A 17,217-nucleotide genomic window follows, 5' to 3' on the forward strand; every position below is an offset into this window, starting at 1 on the left:
AATTGGCCACTGTAAATTGCTCATACTGTGTGGGTGAGCAATAGAATCTGAAGTGTGTTCAGGAGAATGTGGAGAGAATAGAAGATATCATTAATGTAAGATTAGTGAAAAATGGATGGCAGGTGGTCAGCACAGACTTGGTGGGCTGAAGGGCCTGTTTCCCTACAATACTCTACTACTCTTTAAGCAACCTAAAAAAGAATCAAAATAGATTTTTCTGACCAAAATCAGACTAAAGCATTAGAGTAACTCGTTAGCTCAAACTTCTGATTCCCCGACACACCATAACTGAAGTGTAAGGCCACCTGTAGGAGACAGTCTCCACCCATTTCAATTTTATATTGGTGAAACACACCTTCTCTAGCAGTCTGAGACCTCAACCTATATCAAATCACCAGGTTAACAACAGCATTTGATGAGATAACGTAATATAAATGCAGTAGTTATTGTTCTTCTCTTTGATACAGAATTAGCAATATTTTTATTTGCTACTAATATAAAAATAAACCAAAATTGTCTTTTATTAAATATATTGCACTATCTAGTAATTGAAAACAAAACCTCAAGTTATATACACACACTTCAAAATTCTATATCTTCCTATCCTTTTGATTAAACCCTTATGCAGATGAATAACTCCAATTACATTCCATAGCTTGCAATTATGAAGTGATTAATAGAAAAATACTTTAGTTCATTATTTCAGTTCATCTCTTCAGACTGAAATTCCTGAGGCTTAGATGAGGGAGCGGGGGGAGAATGTTCTTGTGCACTAGGGAAAAATTCACAATTTTTTAAAGTCAAAATTGACAATTGTTAGGTTAACTAAGGATGTTGCGCGAATTTAATGCCTTCAAAATAGAAGGGAAGTAGGAAAAACTGGATCTTTTTCTTGAAGCAAACATGTTTCTTCCAAAAGTCAACAATTGACTATCTTAATTAACAAGGCAGCCTGTTGTGCCCCTGGTGTAACCCCATAAGCTATTCATTCATAAATCTAAGAATGCTTTATGCAGGTTTGGGAAAGTGTCTACAAAATTTCTCTACTCATTGAACAAACGGTAAAAAGAAACTTGTGTCATAATGCAGACCATTTTACTAATGGTCAGTCTCTGATTAGAATTTGTGACTTCTTTTATCTCAAAAGAATGTATGATTATCTTCAATCGCTTTGACTTTGTTACACAGCTTATACTGATCTGGTAATGAAACTAACTGCAAGATCTTACTTAAAAAAAGAAACAACAGAACAGTTTGGAAGATGTACAGTATTTTACTAACAGCTGCTTTTATTTTATTTCCAACTGGTTTTCATCTCCTAACGTCTGTGCTGTCTTGGCATTTTGTTTTCTTAAACATGAGCTATATTAAGACGTAACGCTTTCCACTCCATGGAAATAAACAAGAAAGACTAAGGTATAAGGCATAGAAAACAAGCAGCAGACTAATAATTCCAAGAAGAGTTGACCTGGCCAAAATTAGTTCAGAAAGAAAGAACAGGCTTAAGTGTATGGCCATGCAATGAAGAAATAGATACCAGACTTGTTCAGTAACTTCCCATGTACAGATGGTACCATCCATTCCTCTTCAAGTTCCTTGACTCAAATGATTTACCAGTTCAACTTTTGGAACAAAAATCCCAAGGTTACTGCATAATTTTCTGCTAAGTTGCCAAGATGAAATTATTACTTTACTGCAGAGAAAAAAAACTTATCAGGAAAAGATGGACCATTTAACATCTCATTTCTTTTGGCACAAGAAAGGCTAGAAACTCAAACACTAAATATGGAAATAGTCTGGCACCATTTTTAAGGAAGCCAAGGTGCACATTGTGAAGAAATTACTTCATGTTTCCAACAGTAATTAAACTTTCTGGTTCATTTCAAGATATCATTGTAATGCTTTCTTTCCATTTTTAAAGAGCATTTAAGTAGACCAATGAGATCCTCCTCAAAATTTATTCTACCACATCTAATTCCCTACTAAATTCACAAGCCCCAGAGTCGATTCAACTCCCCATTCTTCCAGTGGTAATCTGCCTTCCCCGACGCTCCCTGTTCAGTTGATATGCTTCACAATCTTTCATTCTAAAAGGGTGGGTTGCACCTAAACAGGAAAGGGGACCAGCACCCTTGCAGGGAGGGTTTAAATTAATCTGGCAAAGAGGTGGGAAGCACATACAGTTAACAGTGTGGCAGCCGAGAAGAAAAATGTAGCAGATAAATCAAACTGCCTGATCAGACTAAGGCCGGTTAGGCGGCATGGGAGGGCAGGCAGGCTCAACTACATTTACTTTAATGCAAAGAGCCTCACAGGTAAATTGGATGAGTAAGTGCATGGATCAGCACTTGGAATCATGATGTCACTGTAATTGCAGAAGCATGGCTGAGGGAAGGGAAGGCAGGACACTGGCTGCTGAATGTTCTAAGGTATAGCGGTCTCAGACCTTACAGAGAACCACAGCTTTCTCCCACAGTCCAAAGATGTACTGGCTAGTAGGTTAATTGGTCTTTGTAAATTGTCCTGTGATTAGGCTAGTGTTAAAATAGGTGGGTTGCTGGGCAGCATGTTCCGTGCTGGATTTGTAAATACAAAAGCATGTGTGGCGTGGCGGGTGGGGGGAGGAATTGTCAGTGATTAGGAAAAACATACTGGCACTACTCACAGAGGATGTCCTGGAGGGAATGATCAATGAAATCATATGGGTAGAATTTAGGAATAAGTGAGGGGCAATCACTTTGCTGCCATTAGAGCAATAGGGTTAAAGTAGCAAGGAATTTGAATTGTCCCAATATTTCCTTCCAGAAATTTGGCCTGTCCCCTAAAACCCTCACTAATTTTTATAGATGCACCGTAGAAAGCATTCTTCTAGGGTGCATCACAACCTGGTATGGAAGTTGTCCTGTCCAAGACCGGAAGAAGCTGCAGAAGATCGTGAACACGGCGCAGCACATCACACAAACCAATCTTCCATCCTTGGACTCACTTTACACCGCACGCTGTCGGAGCAGTGCTGCCAGGATAATCAAGGACACGACCCACCCAGCCAACACACTTTTTGTCCCTCTTCCCTCCAGGAGAAGGCTCAGGAGCTTGAAGACTCATATGGCCAGATTTGGGAACAGCTTCTTTCCAACTGTGATAAGATTGCTGAACAGATCCTGACCCGAATCTGGGCCGTACCCTCCAAATACCCGGACCTGCCTCTCGGTTTTTTGCACCACCTTACTTTCCATTTTTCTATTTTCTATTTATGATTTATAATTTAAATTTTTAATATTTACTATCGATTTGTAATTCAGGGAGCGGGAAGCACAGAATCAAATATCGCTGTGATGATTGTACGTTTTAGTATCAATTGTTTAGCGACAATAAAGTATAAAGTATATTGACTCGGATTGCTCAGTGCAAAAGAACTTAGGTAAGGTGGAATTTGATAATTGTGTCTACGTATTTTTTGAGATAATATATAGATACTCCTACTAGGTTGGAGCTGTAGTTGACCTGAGGAAATGAAACTAGGCAGGTAGTGGAAATGTTGGTGGGGGAACACTTTGGGAACTGTGACCATAATTCTGTAAGATTCAAGGCAGTTATGCAAAGGGATAAGACTGATCCCTCCAGTGAAGGTCCTGAAATGAGGGAAGGCTGATTTCAATAGATTATGAGGAGCTGGAGGAGGAACACACAGCGCATACTTTCCTCATATGAACAAATAAGATCACTGCAACACACCAATATCGCTGAATCAGTGGGAGCCCTGAGCTTGTTTCCCTGCAACAAGACTGTCCTATTGAGGGGTAATGGGAGACAGCGATACTCGAAGGGGGTCCAGTCTATTCCACAATTTAGTTTTCGTTGCATTCATTGCAGAAAACCCCACTTCGCAGAAACATGATGTTGGAAATGGAAGCAATGTTTTCAGTGCTTTTGTGGCTATCTCAGGATATTCAGCCTTGACTTTGATCCAGAATGCCGGCAGAGATGTTATGTCAAACATACTTTTCAGCCCACCGTCATTTGCAAGCTGGAGGAGTTGATCTTCTTCCCGCGCTGACATGGATGATTCACCGGGGACATTCACAAATGGGTCATGGACCCATTCCTTTGCACGTCTTGGATCATTTGTGGTTGGGAAGTAACGCTCGAATTCTGTCGACAGTGAAGATAGGTGATCGCGCACCAGCTGTGAGAAGGACGGTGCAGCCTCAGTCTCTCCCAAAATCCCAGCTAATGTTGGGAACATGTCAAATGTGCCCCTGTCCACTTGCCGTCCCCACAGTTCCAGTTTGGCTGTGAAAGCAGACACTGTATCTGCCAACTTGAAGACAGTTGTCACTCTCCCCTGAAGTGACAAATTGAGTTCATTGAGTAGGTTGAAGATGTCACACAGATAAGCGAGTTTTGCTATCCACTCCTCGTCACTGAAGTGTGCTGCCAGTGGTGATTTTTTTCCTGAAAGAAATCTCTGCAGCGGCTCTCTTAACTCAAAAACCCTGGCCAGGGCTCTCCCCCTTGATAGCTACCTGACTTCAGTGTGTAAGAGAAGGCATTTGTGCTCTGCATCCATTTCCTCGCAAAGCTGCTCAAACAGACGTGAGTTAAGGGCTTTTGCTTTGATGTGATTGATAACTTCAACAATGTCACTCAATGCACTGTTAAGATCAGGTGACATTTTTCAGCTAGTCAACATTTCCCTGTGTATGACATGGTGTGTAGACGGGCATTCAGGAGCAACTTCTTTGACTCGGGTAGTGAAACCAGACAGCTGTCCAGTCATAGCTGCAGCCCCGTCTGTGCATATTCCAACACAGAATGACCAGTCCAGTTTGCCTGACATGTAGCCATTCAAAGAGTTGAATAGTTCTGCCCCAGTTGTGTTAGTTGGCAGCGACACTGCACACAATATATCCTCATGCACATCGTCTTGAAATACATATCGCACATAAACCAGCAGCATTGCCTTGTGGACACTGGTAGACTCATCGACCTGGATAACATATCATGGTGACTCGTTAAGCCGTTCCAACAGCTGTGCTTCGATGTCCTCCGCTATGTCATCGATTCTCTTTGAAACTTGTTGTGCCATCTTGTTGGCTCCTTGGCAGCAGGCAGAATCAATTCTTCACCAACAGTGAAAGGTTTCTTAGCCTTAGCAATACGGCTAGTCACTAAGTACGATGCTCTCAGAGCAGCAACATTTGTGGAGGTGGTGGCTCTCAGCACTTGCTTCCGTCCCACTTGCTCACGTGTTTTCCGCTCAAAAAACTCAATGGGCTTGTCTTTAAGTGCAGGGTGCTTGGACTCAAGGTGCCGAAGCAGTTTTGAGGGCTTCAATGCCTCATTAGACAGCTTGTCTCCACATATCACACACAGCGTGCGAGTCACCGGTTGCAATAAAGCCATATTTTATGTACGACTCGTCATATTTTCTGTTGAAGGAAGTTTTCTTTTTTTTGCAGTCTCAGCCTCAGCTGTCTCTGCGTTATCATCATCGTTAGGCCTTTTATGTCCCCTACCACCTCTTCCAAAGAAATCCTCAAGCGACGTTTGTTTTCTACTCATCCAGTAGTTGTAGGTTATACCAACTGATGATCTCACGTGCGTTCAAGTTCAACAGTGGGTGTGACAGGAAATGAGGAAAGGTGCAGCTGACTGATATCATTTCATATCGCCAAATCATATCATTTCCTCGCAGCCCGGTAGCACATGCTTCGCGGCCTGGTACCGGTCCGCGGCCCGGTGGTTGGGGACCACTGCTCTTAGGGACCAAAAGAGTAACCTGTGAGTGGAGCCAGGTGATGTGGGCAAGATCCTAAATGAATACTTCTCATCTATATGCACCACGGTGAAAGAGATGAAAGATAGGGAGTTCAGGAAAGGGAACAATAATGATCTTGAACAGGTCAGTATTAAGAAAGAGGAGGTGTTAGTTGGCATGAGGTACATTAAGGTTAAAAAATGCCCAGGGTCAGATCAGATATATCCCAAGTTGCTACAGAAAACAAGGGGGACTACGGCTGAGGCCTGGACAAATATTTCAGCATCTTTGTTAACCACAGGTGAAGTTCCAGAAGTCTAGAGAATAACTAATGTTGTTTCTTTAAGACAAACAGCAGAGATAAGCCATGTAATTAAAATCTGGTGACTGTTGCATCGTGGTATGGGAATTATTATTGAAAATCCATGAGATAGGATTTATATGCATTTGGAAACACTGAGGGCTTCATCAGGGATAGTCAGCTTTGCTCTATACGGAGGAAATCCTATCTCACTAATTAATTGAGTTTAATGAGGAGATAAAGAAGATTGATGAGGGCAGGACAGTAGACATTATCTACATGGACTTTAATATGGCATGTGGAAAGGTCCCGTAATGGTAGGCTGGTCTAGAAGGTTAAGACACATGGGAACAAAGGCAAGCAAGCTAATTGGATTCAAAACTGGCTTGGTAATATGAGGCAGTGGGTAGTGGTGGGCAGATGATTTACTGATCAGAAGTCTGTGACTAGTGGTACACCACAGGAATAGGTGCTGGGACCCTTGTTTATTGTGATACATATTAACAACATAGGAAGTATGTTTAGCAAGTTTACCAATGACAAAAAAGTCGGTGATGATGTGGATAGCGAGGAAGGTTGTCTGAGGCTACAGTGTGCTAGAGATCAGATGGAAAGTTGAGCAGAACTTTGGCAAATGGAATTTGATTCTGGCAAGCGTGAGACGATGCATTTTGGAAAATCAAGTAAGAGCAGAATGTACACAGTAAATGGTAAAGTACTAAGCACTATTGATAAGCACTGTCAGAGCCGTCTCTATTTCCTGAGGAGACTGAGGTCCTTTAACATCTACCGGACAGTGCTGAGGATGTTCTACGAGTCTGTGGTGGCCAGTGTGATCATGCTTGCTGTTGTGTGCTGGGGCAGCAGGCTGAGGGGAGCAGACACCAACAGAATCAACAAACTCATTCGTAAGGCCAGTGATGTTGTGGGGATGGAACTGGACTCTCTCACGGTGGTGTCTGAAAAGAGGATGCTGTCCAAGTTGCATGCCATCTTGGACAATGTCTCCCATCCACTACATAATGTACTGGGTGGGCACAGGAGTACATTCAGCCAGAGACTCATTCCACCGAGATGCAACACAGAGTGTCATAGGAAGTCATTCCTGCCTGTGGCCATCAAACTTTACAACTCCTCCCTTGGAGGGTCAGACACCCTGAGCCAATAGGCTGGTCCTGTACTTATTTCATAATTTACTGGCATAATTTACATATTACTATTTAACTATTTATGGTTTTATTACTATTTATTATCTATCGTGCAACTGTAACCAAAACCAATTTCCCCCGGGATCAGTAAAGTATGACTATGACTGTAAACAGAGGGACCATGGGGTTCAGGACCATAATTCCCTGAAAATATTAACACAGATAGGGTGGCAAAATATACATACCTTCACAGGTTGGGGTATAGCATATAAAAATTGAGATGTGATGTTACAAGTTTACAAAACACTTGTTAGACTGTACTTGGAGACTGTGTTTGCGCTGGAGAGAATGCAGAGGAGATTCACCAGTATGTTGCATGGACTGCGTAAAGATTGCAAAAGCTCAGTTTATTTTCCCTGGAGTGAAGAAAGCTGAGGTGTGACATGATAGAGGCATATAAAATTATGGGAATCATAGTGTTATGTAGCACAAAAACAGGCCCTTCGACCGGCCTTGTATAACAAGCTTTTTGCCCATCTACACTAATCCCATTTACATATCCTTAGGACCATATCCTTCTGTGCCTTGTCTGTTTAAGTGTCTGTCCAAATACCTCTTAAATGTAATGACTGCATCTGATTCTACCACCACCTCTGGCACTGAGCTTCAGACACAATAACGTAGCAGTTAGCACTATAACAGTTATATCTATAACAGCTCGGAGGTGTTCCGGAATTTGGAGTTCAATTTCAGTGCCATTCTGTAAGCAGTTTCTGTACATCCTCCCTGTGGAATGCGTGGGTTTTCTGAGCAACATTATACCGCACACAATACTCCCAAGTGCAGCCTTACCAGTGCCTTGCAAAGTTGCAATATAATGTTACAATCAGCTGAGTACTTTTACTATTTTCCGTTTTTATCTCATAATTCCAGCATCTACAGTACTTTACTAGTCAGCAAATTAAAACAGACAGAAACATAAAGGGGATAGAGTACCTTCCACTTATATTTCAAGAAATTATTTTTATAGTTAGAGCCACAAAATGGGCAAGGAGTTGAGTGGCTGTAATCACTTCAACTCAACCAAAAATTTTCAGGACTTGGTGGGCCTCTTGCAAGTACACAGATAAACAAGTGCACACTCACACACATAGTAAGTTCACCATCCAACAATAACAGAAGCTAGATTGGACATTTAGATATTCCTGCTATCTTGAAAGATTGCAGATGTAGAGACAGCATTTGGCTCTATCTCAGCCTTATGGTAAATTGCTGCCAGTTGGTAAGGCACTCAGTGTCCAAGCTATTTCTCCTTTATACGCTACACTAAAGCAACTCTAAGATCTGGAATCACAGACATGTCCTGAATTTGGCTACTGTATCATTTGGTCTGCTGCATCAGCCTTCTTCCCCTCAGAATTTCAACTGCAAGGTCCCTCCAAATGTGGCAGATTTTTGCTGAATCATCGAGAAACAACTTCAAACATTTACTTTATAATCCTACATTTGACCAACTGACAGGATTAACTATTTTTTTAAAAACACATTTCTGGTTAACTCTAATCCATTTCTAAATAGAACAGTACAGATCAGGTCTCCAAATGGTCAAGAGTTTTCTATCAATAGGAGAAAAAGCAGACAAACCTTAAGGCATAATTATTTTCTTTAATGATGCATGGATAGCCGAGTGGCACCACAGTGAGCATCGCTGCCTCACAGCTCCAAAATCCAAGGTTCAACCATGGCTTTGGTGACCTGTATGGATAACACCTGGGGAAGTCCTGCTGAAAGGTCTTGGCCTGAAATATCAACTGTTTACTCTTTTCCATAGATGTTGCCTGGCGTGCTGAGTTCTTCCAGCATTTTAGCTTAGATTAGATTAGATTCAACTTTATTGTTATTGTGCCGAGTACAGATACAAAGCCAATGAAATGCAGTTAGCGTCTAACCAGAAATGCAAAGAATAGTGTTATTTACAAAATAACTGCGAATAAAAAGTGCTACAGCACACAAATATAAAAGTACTGAGACAGTACAATATGGGTGCAATACTGCTTAGCGCTGTAATGTGAGGTTCAGCAGCGTCACAGTCTCAAGGAAGGAGCTCTTCTTGTGCCTGCTGGTGCGGGAGCAGAGGCTCCTGTAGAGCCTACTGGATGGAAGGAGAGTAAAAAGTCCATGGTTAGGGTGAGATGCTGTATCCAGAGAGCCGTGCCTGTCATGGCTCAGCACTGCCCTCTACCTGGTTGGAAGGCACACCACATGCCAGTCAACATTTCACCCCTTCTAACTAATCAATGCACACTTAACTATTGGCCACCTTAATTGGATTAACCCATCTAGCACCAAGCCGTTAGCCCCCCGGTGAGTCACCTGGGCTGGACCCTCCAGCCCCCTGACATATAAAGGGTGCTACATGTGCTTGACTTGCTCTCGTTTTTGCCATCTCTGAGGTACCACCCTGCTGTTGGTGAGTTGTGCATTGAATAGGGTTTTGGGAGCATTCATTGTTGTCCCTGTAGCAGATAGTCACGGGGTGGCAGGTATCGTAGTTACTTTTCCCTTGCTTGTATATGTACCTGTACTCTGTCCCCACACTGTTTTCCCGTGTATTGTACTGCTGACCCAACTTTTCCCACGCCTGTCTATTCTAAGCGCGTTTGTGCGAATGTTGTAGCCGCTTGTGTTGTCCCCAAGCTCTTCTCCCCTTGTAAATAAACTCCTTATTGTTAAAACTGTGTGTCCAGAATCCTTGCCTTTAAGATCCAAAGAATCTGTCTCATTTCCATCACAACAGAGCATCCTTGATAATGTTTTTCACCCTGCCCGTTTATGGTAGGTGTTCTCAATGGTGGGCAATTGGGTGCTGATAATCCACTGGGCAGTTTTCACCACACGCTGGAGTGCTTTGCGGTCCGATACAGGACAATTGCCATACCACACTGAGATGTGTGTGTTACTTTGATTTCCAGCATCTGCAGATTTTCTCACATTTGTAAATCTACTGAAAGAACTCAGCAGGTCAAGCCGCATGTGGGAGGAAAGAAATTGTCAACTTTTCCAGTCAAAAACCTCCATCAAGACTGAGAGAGGAGAGGTGAGATGGCCAGGATAGAGAGGAGAAAGCGGGCGGCAAGAAAGGACTCTGAGGTAATTGGTGAACAGAGGAAGGGTGCAAGATGACAGGCAAGTAGTGCCAGGTAAGGGAGATGCGAGAGGCTGGAGATGGAAGACTGTGGCAGGTGAATGATAGATGGAGGCAGACAGTGAGAAGAAAAAGGGAAACAAACAGTTGGAGCAAGGTGGGGGAAAGAGTATTATAAAGATGGGAGATGGCTGCTGGAGGGAGATAATCAGGAACACAAAGCACTACCAGAGCTGGATTCACCTCAGTAAAGTAAGTAAAATAGATTAGTAAGTAAATAAAGGAAGTGAGAATGGGAACCATTAGAGGAGAAGGGGTGGAGGGACCCCATGTGTGAAGTGGGTAGATGGATCCATGAGGGGAAAGGGGACAAAAGTGGGTTGTAGACTACCTAGGCACAATACAAAGTATTAGTTGTCCGGTTTGTGCTGGGCTTCATCCTAGCAGCAGGGTGAACAAGTTAATGTGAGAATGGGAAGGGGAGTTGTAATGGTCAGCAACTCAGAGCTCAGGATAGCCACTGCAGATTAAACCGCAAGTTTCTGCGAAATAGTCGCCGATGAAGAAGAGGCCGCATAGGGATCACCAAATGCAGTTTGACAAAGTTGGAGATGCATATGAACCTACATCTGATTAAGTCCCCAGATGATAGTGAAATAGGAGGTGCAAGGACAAGTACTAACATCTCCTACTACAAAGGTAGGTGTAAGGGAGAAATGGGAATGGAGGGATGACAGTGGCACGAAGTTTTTCAATTTTAGGTTTAACCACCCCCCACCCTTTCCTCTCTCTCCCCATGCCATATATGGGGATCCTTCTGATCCTCTAGTCCTCACATTTTTTGTAGTCCTTTCCCACCCTCCACCCAGCCTGGTTTTCTTAACTCACTTCACACAGACTCCCAATACCTCACCCCTAATCTGGTTCCAACTGTCGTTCACCTCTAATGGTTCCAATTCTCATCTGCTTTACTGATTTGAATCCAGCTTTGGTAGCACTTGGTGTTCCTGCTCATCTCGCTTCTCCCTCCATTTGCTGTCTCCCATCGTCATAATCCCATCCTCCCATCTTCCTCATCTGTCGGCTTTCCCTTTTTTTTCTCCGTCTCCACTTATCATTTTGTTTTTAAACTGCTCCCCCCCCCGCCCCGTCTGTTGGCATCTATTACTCAAGTGCCACAGTCCCAACTCCAGCCCCTCTCATCTCCCCTACCCCACTTACCTGGCACTACTTTCCTGCCATTTTGCACCACTCCTCAGTTCACCAAATACCTCAGAGTCCTTTATTGCCGCCCCCTTTCTCATCTCTATACTGGTCATCTCAGTCCTGATGTAGGGTTTCACTGAAGACTTTGACAATTTCTTTCCTCTCAAAGATGGTGCTCCTGAGATCCGACAGTGGATTTGTTGCTCCAGATTCCAGTATCTGGAGTCTCTTGTGTCACCATAAAATAAATATACATACTGTAGGTTTTCAGGATGAAACTTTCTTTCCATCCCTAGAGATGCACATAAAGAAAAGTAGTTATACTTAAGTACATACGCTTTGGTGAAGCATGTGGGCTATCAGATGCAATCTGTCTCATGCGAGATCCATGACAGCTGAGGGCGACCAGTCTTGAGATGATAGCTGTTTTCCCGAATCCAATATTTCCAATGATCACCACGCCTCTGTTCACACTGGGGTTACCACATTTTAACTGTGTATCAATCTCATGGAAGAGCCAATCACGCCCAATGAACACAGAATCTGTGGTGATGCTGGGCACTTCAAACAAAAGTGGCTTCAAAGAGATGTCTGGAGGTCTGTATGGTGCAAAGCGCACTGTGGGAACAATAAAAGAGCAATTATATATTGAATTTCAATAATTCAATTAAAAATAATTAACTACAAGAACAACTGAACACCTGATAGTGCCAAAAAAGAAAACAGAAAAAGGAAAAAAATGGTCACTGCTCTACATGAAACAACCGATAAGCCTTCAAGCATCTTCCTGAGATTTTGATTATTTATTATTTTACTTATCTGTCCCTCGCTTGGTTCGTCCTGGGAGCTTGAGGAAAAGCATTTCTGGTTTCAATTCAGTACTTTCCAATCTTCTTGACTCAACAGATGATTAACTTTGTTGAATTTTGTATCTATTGCAGTCATGGAGCAAGGGCAGTGAAGGGAATGAACAGTTAGGGTCATTTGTATGCTGCCAGTCTTGCAGGCTGCTTTACACTGGGTGGTGCAGAGCTTCTTAAGAGTTGTTGGAGTTACATTCAGCTGTGCAGGTGGACAATAAATCATCAGGTTCCTGACCTTTGCCTTAGAGATAGTAGAAAGGCTTTGGAGTGCCAAGAGGTGAGTCACTCACTGCAGGATATCTAATCTCTGTCCTACTTCTGTAACCTTGGCAATTAAATGACTTGTCCATAAGGCATATTCTAGGAGCAGAATTAGGCCATTCAGCCCATTGTGTCTGCTCCACCATTTGATGATGGCTTGTTTATTATTTCCTGTCAAACCCATTCTCCTGTCTCCTCTCCATAATCTTTGATAACTTTACTAATTAAGAACCTATCAGCATTTGCTTTAAATACACACAATAACTTGGCTTCCACAACTGCCTGTGGCAATGAATTCCACAGATTCACCACCCCCTAGCTGAAGAAATTTCTCAGCTTCTCTGTTCTAAATGGACGTCCCTCTGTTCTGAGGCTGTGCCCTCTGGCTCTAGACTTCCCTACTATAAGAAACATCCTCTCCACATCCACACTATCTAGGCCTTTCAATACTCAGCAGGCTTCAATGAGATCCACCCTCATTCTTCTAAACTCCAGTGAGTACAGGTCCAGAGCCATCAAATGCTCCTCATATATTGGCCCTTTCATTCCTGGAATCATACTCATGAACCTCCTCGGGACCCTCTGCAATGCCAGCATACCTTTTCTTAGATAAGCAGCCAAAAATTGCTCAAAATGCTCCACGTTGATGGTGTTTGTGGCGAGGGAGTCAGCAAGGCAGGTCAATGAATGTCAAGTGTAGGTGGCTAGGTTCTTTTTAAAGATGGGCAGTGCCTGTCACCTTTATGGAGTGACTTTCTACCTCTCAGCCCATGGCTGTGTGCTGGTAAACTCTTTCTGCAAACTGGTGGGCTTTCCTTTATTTCCTAAAGAGTTGCAAATGGAATTTATATAGTGTGGTCATTAGCAAACATTACTACTTCTGAACTAATGATAAAAGGCAGGTCAATGATGAAGCAGCAGAGGATGATTGGATTAGGGACAGTCTTTAAAGGCCCTGTAGTGATGTCCTGGGGCTTGGATGATTGACCTTCAACAACTACAACCATCTTCCTTTATGCAGGATATACTCAATTATTAGATTGTTTCAGGTAATAATTCTTCACTGCATTTTTAGTGTAGATGTTGCATTAATAACCCATACTGTGCTAAGTGATTTCAGAAAATGCAAAAAATTTACAGCACAGAACAAGGTCATTTTATCCTTGCTACTCTTTGCAAGAACCAACCTCCTTAAATTTTTTTATAGCCATGAAAATGCTTTCAAGTATTCAGCCAGATTTACGTTCAATGCCTCAGTTAAATCTTCCTTCACTACTACCAGGCCATGCATTCCAGACCCTGAACACTAAATGTATACAGTTTTTTTTTCATATTATGCTTGGTCCATTTACATGTTTCTCTGGTTCTTGACTCTTTCAATAGTGGTTGCAGTTTCTCAGTCTCAACTCTATTCTAAATATTTCCTGATTTCAAACACCTCTATTACATTCCATCTCAACCACAAGCCCAGCTTCTCTGCTCAACCTAGAACCACTTCCAACCAATATGTAAAATTTGATACTCTCAGCAAAATTTTGCTCACTATTCCACAAGAAATCTGTATTCTCATGAAATCTATTCCATCACCTCACAGTCCATTATGGTTCCAAGATTTATGTCATCTGAAAATTTTGAAACTATGTCACATACATCCAAGTTCAAGTCATAAATATATATTAGGAAAAGCAGTGGTCCTGATACTGACTTAGATTATCCTCTGTATACTTCTCTCCAAGCCCAAATAAACCAACCTTTCAACACTGCTCAGCTTTCTGTCATGTACACTCTGGTCCCTTTTATTCAATTTTGAAGACAAGCCCTTTATGTGGATGCCATTAAACATCTTTTGCAAGTCCACACACAATACATGAACTTCTTTTCCCTGCCAGGCTTTACTCTATTGTTTAATCAAAAAATCTTTATCAAGTTAATCTAATACAGTTGGTCTTAAATAATTTATGCTCGCTTTCCATAATTAATCCAAACTTGTTAAATTAAGAACTTTCTTCACCATTGATGTCTATCTGGCCTGTAGCTGCAGAGTTTAGCTCTCAACTGCTTGTGCAATTCCTCAGTAGTGAGACACCAACTCTGTAGCTTAGCAATTTTCTCTTCTACTTCCCTCAGCAATCTAGGAGATATCCAATGTGGAGCAGTGACTCATCTGCTTTAAGTACAACTGGATTTGCTTTATCAATTTTCAGTCCCTATAGTATTCCGCTACATCCTTCTTTGTCGAGTAAGGTTCCTGTAACATCTATTTCCTTCATAAAGATGATGAAAGCACTCATTTAATAACTCAGCCATGCTTTCCATCGATAGACTTCTCTTTTGATCTCCGATTGGCACTCACATCCTCTTTTCTGTTTATATGGCTATAAAATAATTTTGGATTTACATTTGTTTAAATTATTTTTTCATGCACTGTTTACCTCTTTTTCTGTTTTCTTTACTTCTCCTCTGTAATTTCTATAATTAGTCTGACTGCATCCACTCATTCTATTAATTAACATAAATTTCATAAACATAAATTTTTGGAAAACCTCAACCAAAAACCTCTTTCTCAAGGTTATTTGGTCCCCAAGGAACATTTGACTGTGCCAAATGCACTGACCTGAAAATTGCTGAGTTACAGGGATATTAACAACAAAACTAAAGAATCACCTTATAGAAACAGATTTTATGTCGCTTGAAAATAGATACAATCTTGTTGAAGTTGTTAAGTTAAAGGTTAAAATTGGTTGTACCTCTGGTAAGAAAAGATAGATTGTACATTGTAAATGCAGTACTTGAATCTATAACTGAAATATTCAGAAAAGGAAAATCTCAGATGTAGTTCTTACATTTAACTGGATGATCAATTTCCCTCTTCACTTCAAACCTGATCAGTTTTCCAATATTTTACTCTGATTTCAATAAGTAAAAATTTATGAATTCAAGTCAATTGCATTCAAATTGTGGGTTTAGATTCCAGCAGAAATCGCTATGAAACTGTACACTTTGCAGTAAAACCTGCTCTTTGGCCATTCCACTCCCCCCCCCACCCCCAAATCTGTGTTTATTGCCTTTGAAAGCAAAAAGGCTTAATACAATGGTGCATAGGTAAAGGCAGTTATGATAACCATTCCCTTTTCAATCGCCTCCCAGCATTGTTGCTTGCAGAAAGGTGGTTATTATCATAACTGAGAAATAAGATTCACAGAAACATGGATTTTATAAGCTTGTAGCTGCTGTATATGCTACCTCCGGCGACAAATTAAAAGTCAGTTATGAAACGATTAAAGATTACACCAAGAATTGTAACTTACGTGAGTGAGTGTGCCAAGCATGGGCATTAGTGGAAGCTAAAGCAAAAATCAGAGAAAAGCCAGAAAGTAATGCAAAATGTTAGCAAGAATGACAAGCATAAGAGCAATAACAAACAAGCACCAAACTTCAAGCACTGGATTTGAAAGAACGCTAATGTTTAGCTGGTATGTTTCCTTCAGCCGAAATGTAGCAAATGGTGCAGCCTTATCCGACGTTTTTTAAACCAAACAAGAATGTGATGTTGTTTGCTGTACTTTAAACATGACAAACCTCATTTTACTTCAACGCTTTGTTGTGCAACTTTAATTAAAAGACTTTTGCAAACACGTGGCATGTAAAGCATTATTAAATGAGCAAGATGGACTTTCTCATAAGTCTGTATGAGCACAGATAAACAACTTCATCACTGCAGCAGGAGCTTTATGCGGCATTAACAAAATGATGTGTTCTCTACTTGCTTTATGTGCACACAAACCAAACTGATTAATACGATTAACATTTGTTACATTAAATTATGATAAAAATTAAAAGAGAACTATGATATACTTAAATCTAAATGATTTATGGAACTATTAATGCAAGTGAAGGAGTAATATACCCAAATTGGAAAGGCTGCTTCAGACCCTGATTTCACAACATCTGATCTCATTCTCCAATCTTTTGAGGCCCTTTAGTCCAAACACCTGAGACTGATCCTCTCAAGACCACTGATGGAAGCTCTAATCTATACCTCCCAATCTTTATCCCAAGCTTCAATGGTCTCAAGAACTCCTGTATGCACTCATATCTCAATCTTCTGATCCATAGTACCCTCAGGCCCAAATCCTGGGTGAGAAAAAAAAAACCTCCCCTCCTAAACATGATGGCCAGCATACCCCTACCCCCAATTCCTGTTCCTATGATGACTACCACAATTACAATCAGGCTTCTGATTGCTTTTCCTCTCACTTCTTTCCCTGACCAAGGCTCGGTCCCAAATTACAGAATTTCTAATGCAGATTGGGTCTCCCACTGTACAGAAACTTGCAGTGGGAGGCTCACAACCAGAATTATGGTTGATCTGTAATAATGCACTATGATTTACAGGCCTGGCCTTTCAAATCTGCAACACTGCAATTCTCCTTTGAAAATTCCTGCTACATAGACAGTAGTATATCATATCATTTGACCCTTAAAGTCTGTGCAAGTTAAAAGAGAACTCTTCAGGCTACTCCCTGCTTTCC

General features: G+C 41.5%; 1 protein-coding gene across 5 annotated transcripts in view; it reads right to left on the reverse strand.

Moving 5' to 3' along the window:
• The window catches only part of LOC140191404 (protein TANC2-like), a 745,351-nt gene that overhangs the window by 173,959 nt on the left and 554,175 nt on the right, over positions 1-17,217 (reverse strand). For all 5 annotated transcript variants that reach the window (XM_072248798.1, XM_072248801.1, XM_072248797.1 and 2 more), the window contains one exon: positions 11,898-12,179. In XM_072248798.1, coding sequence (XP_072104899.1) covers positions 11,898-12,179 — 282 coding nt within the window. The remainder of the gene's footprint in view (positions 1-11,897; positions 12,180-17,217) is intronic.

This window comes from Mobula birostris, chromosome X (assembly GCF_030028105.1).
Source record: "Mobula birostris isolate sMobBir1 chromosome X, sMobBir1.hap1, whole genome shotgun sequence".
Taxonomy (NCBI): Eukaryota; Metazoa; Chordata; class Chondrichthyes; order Myliobatiformes; family Myliobatidae; genus Mobula; species Mobula birostris.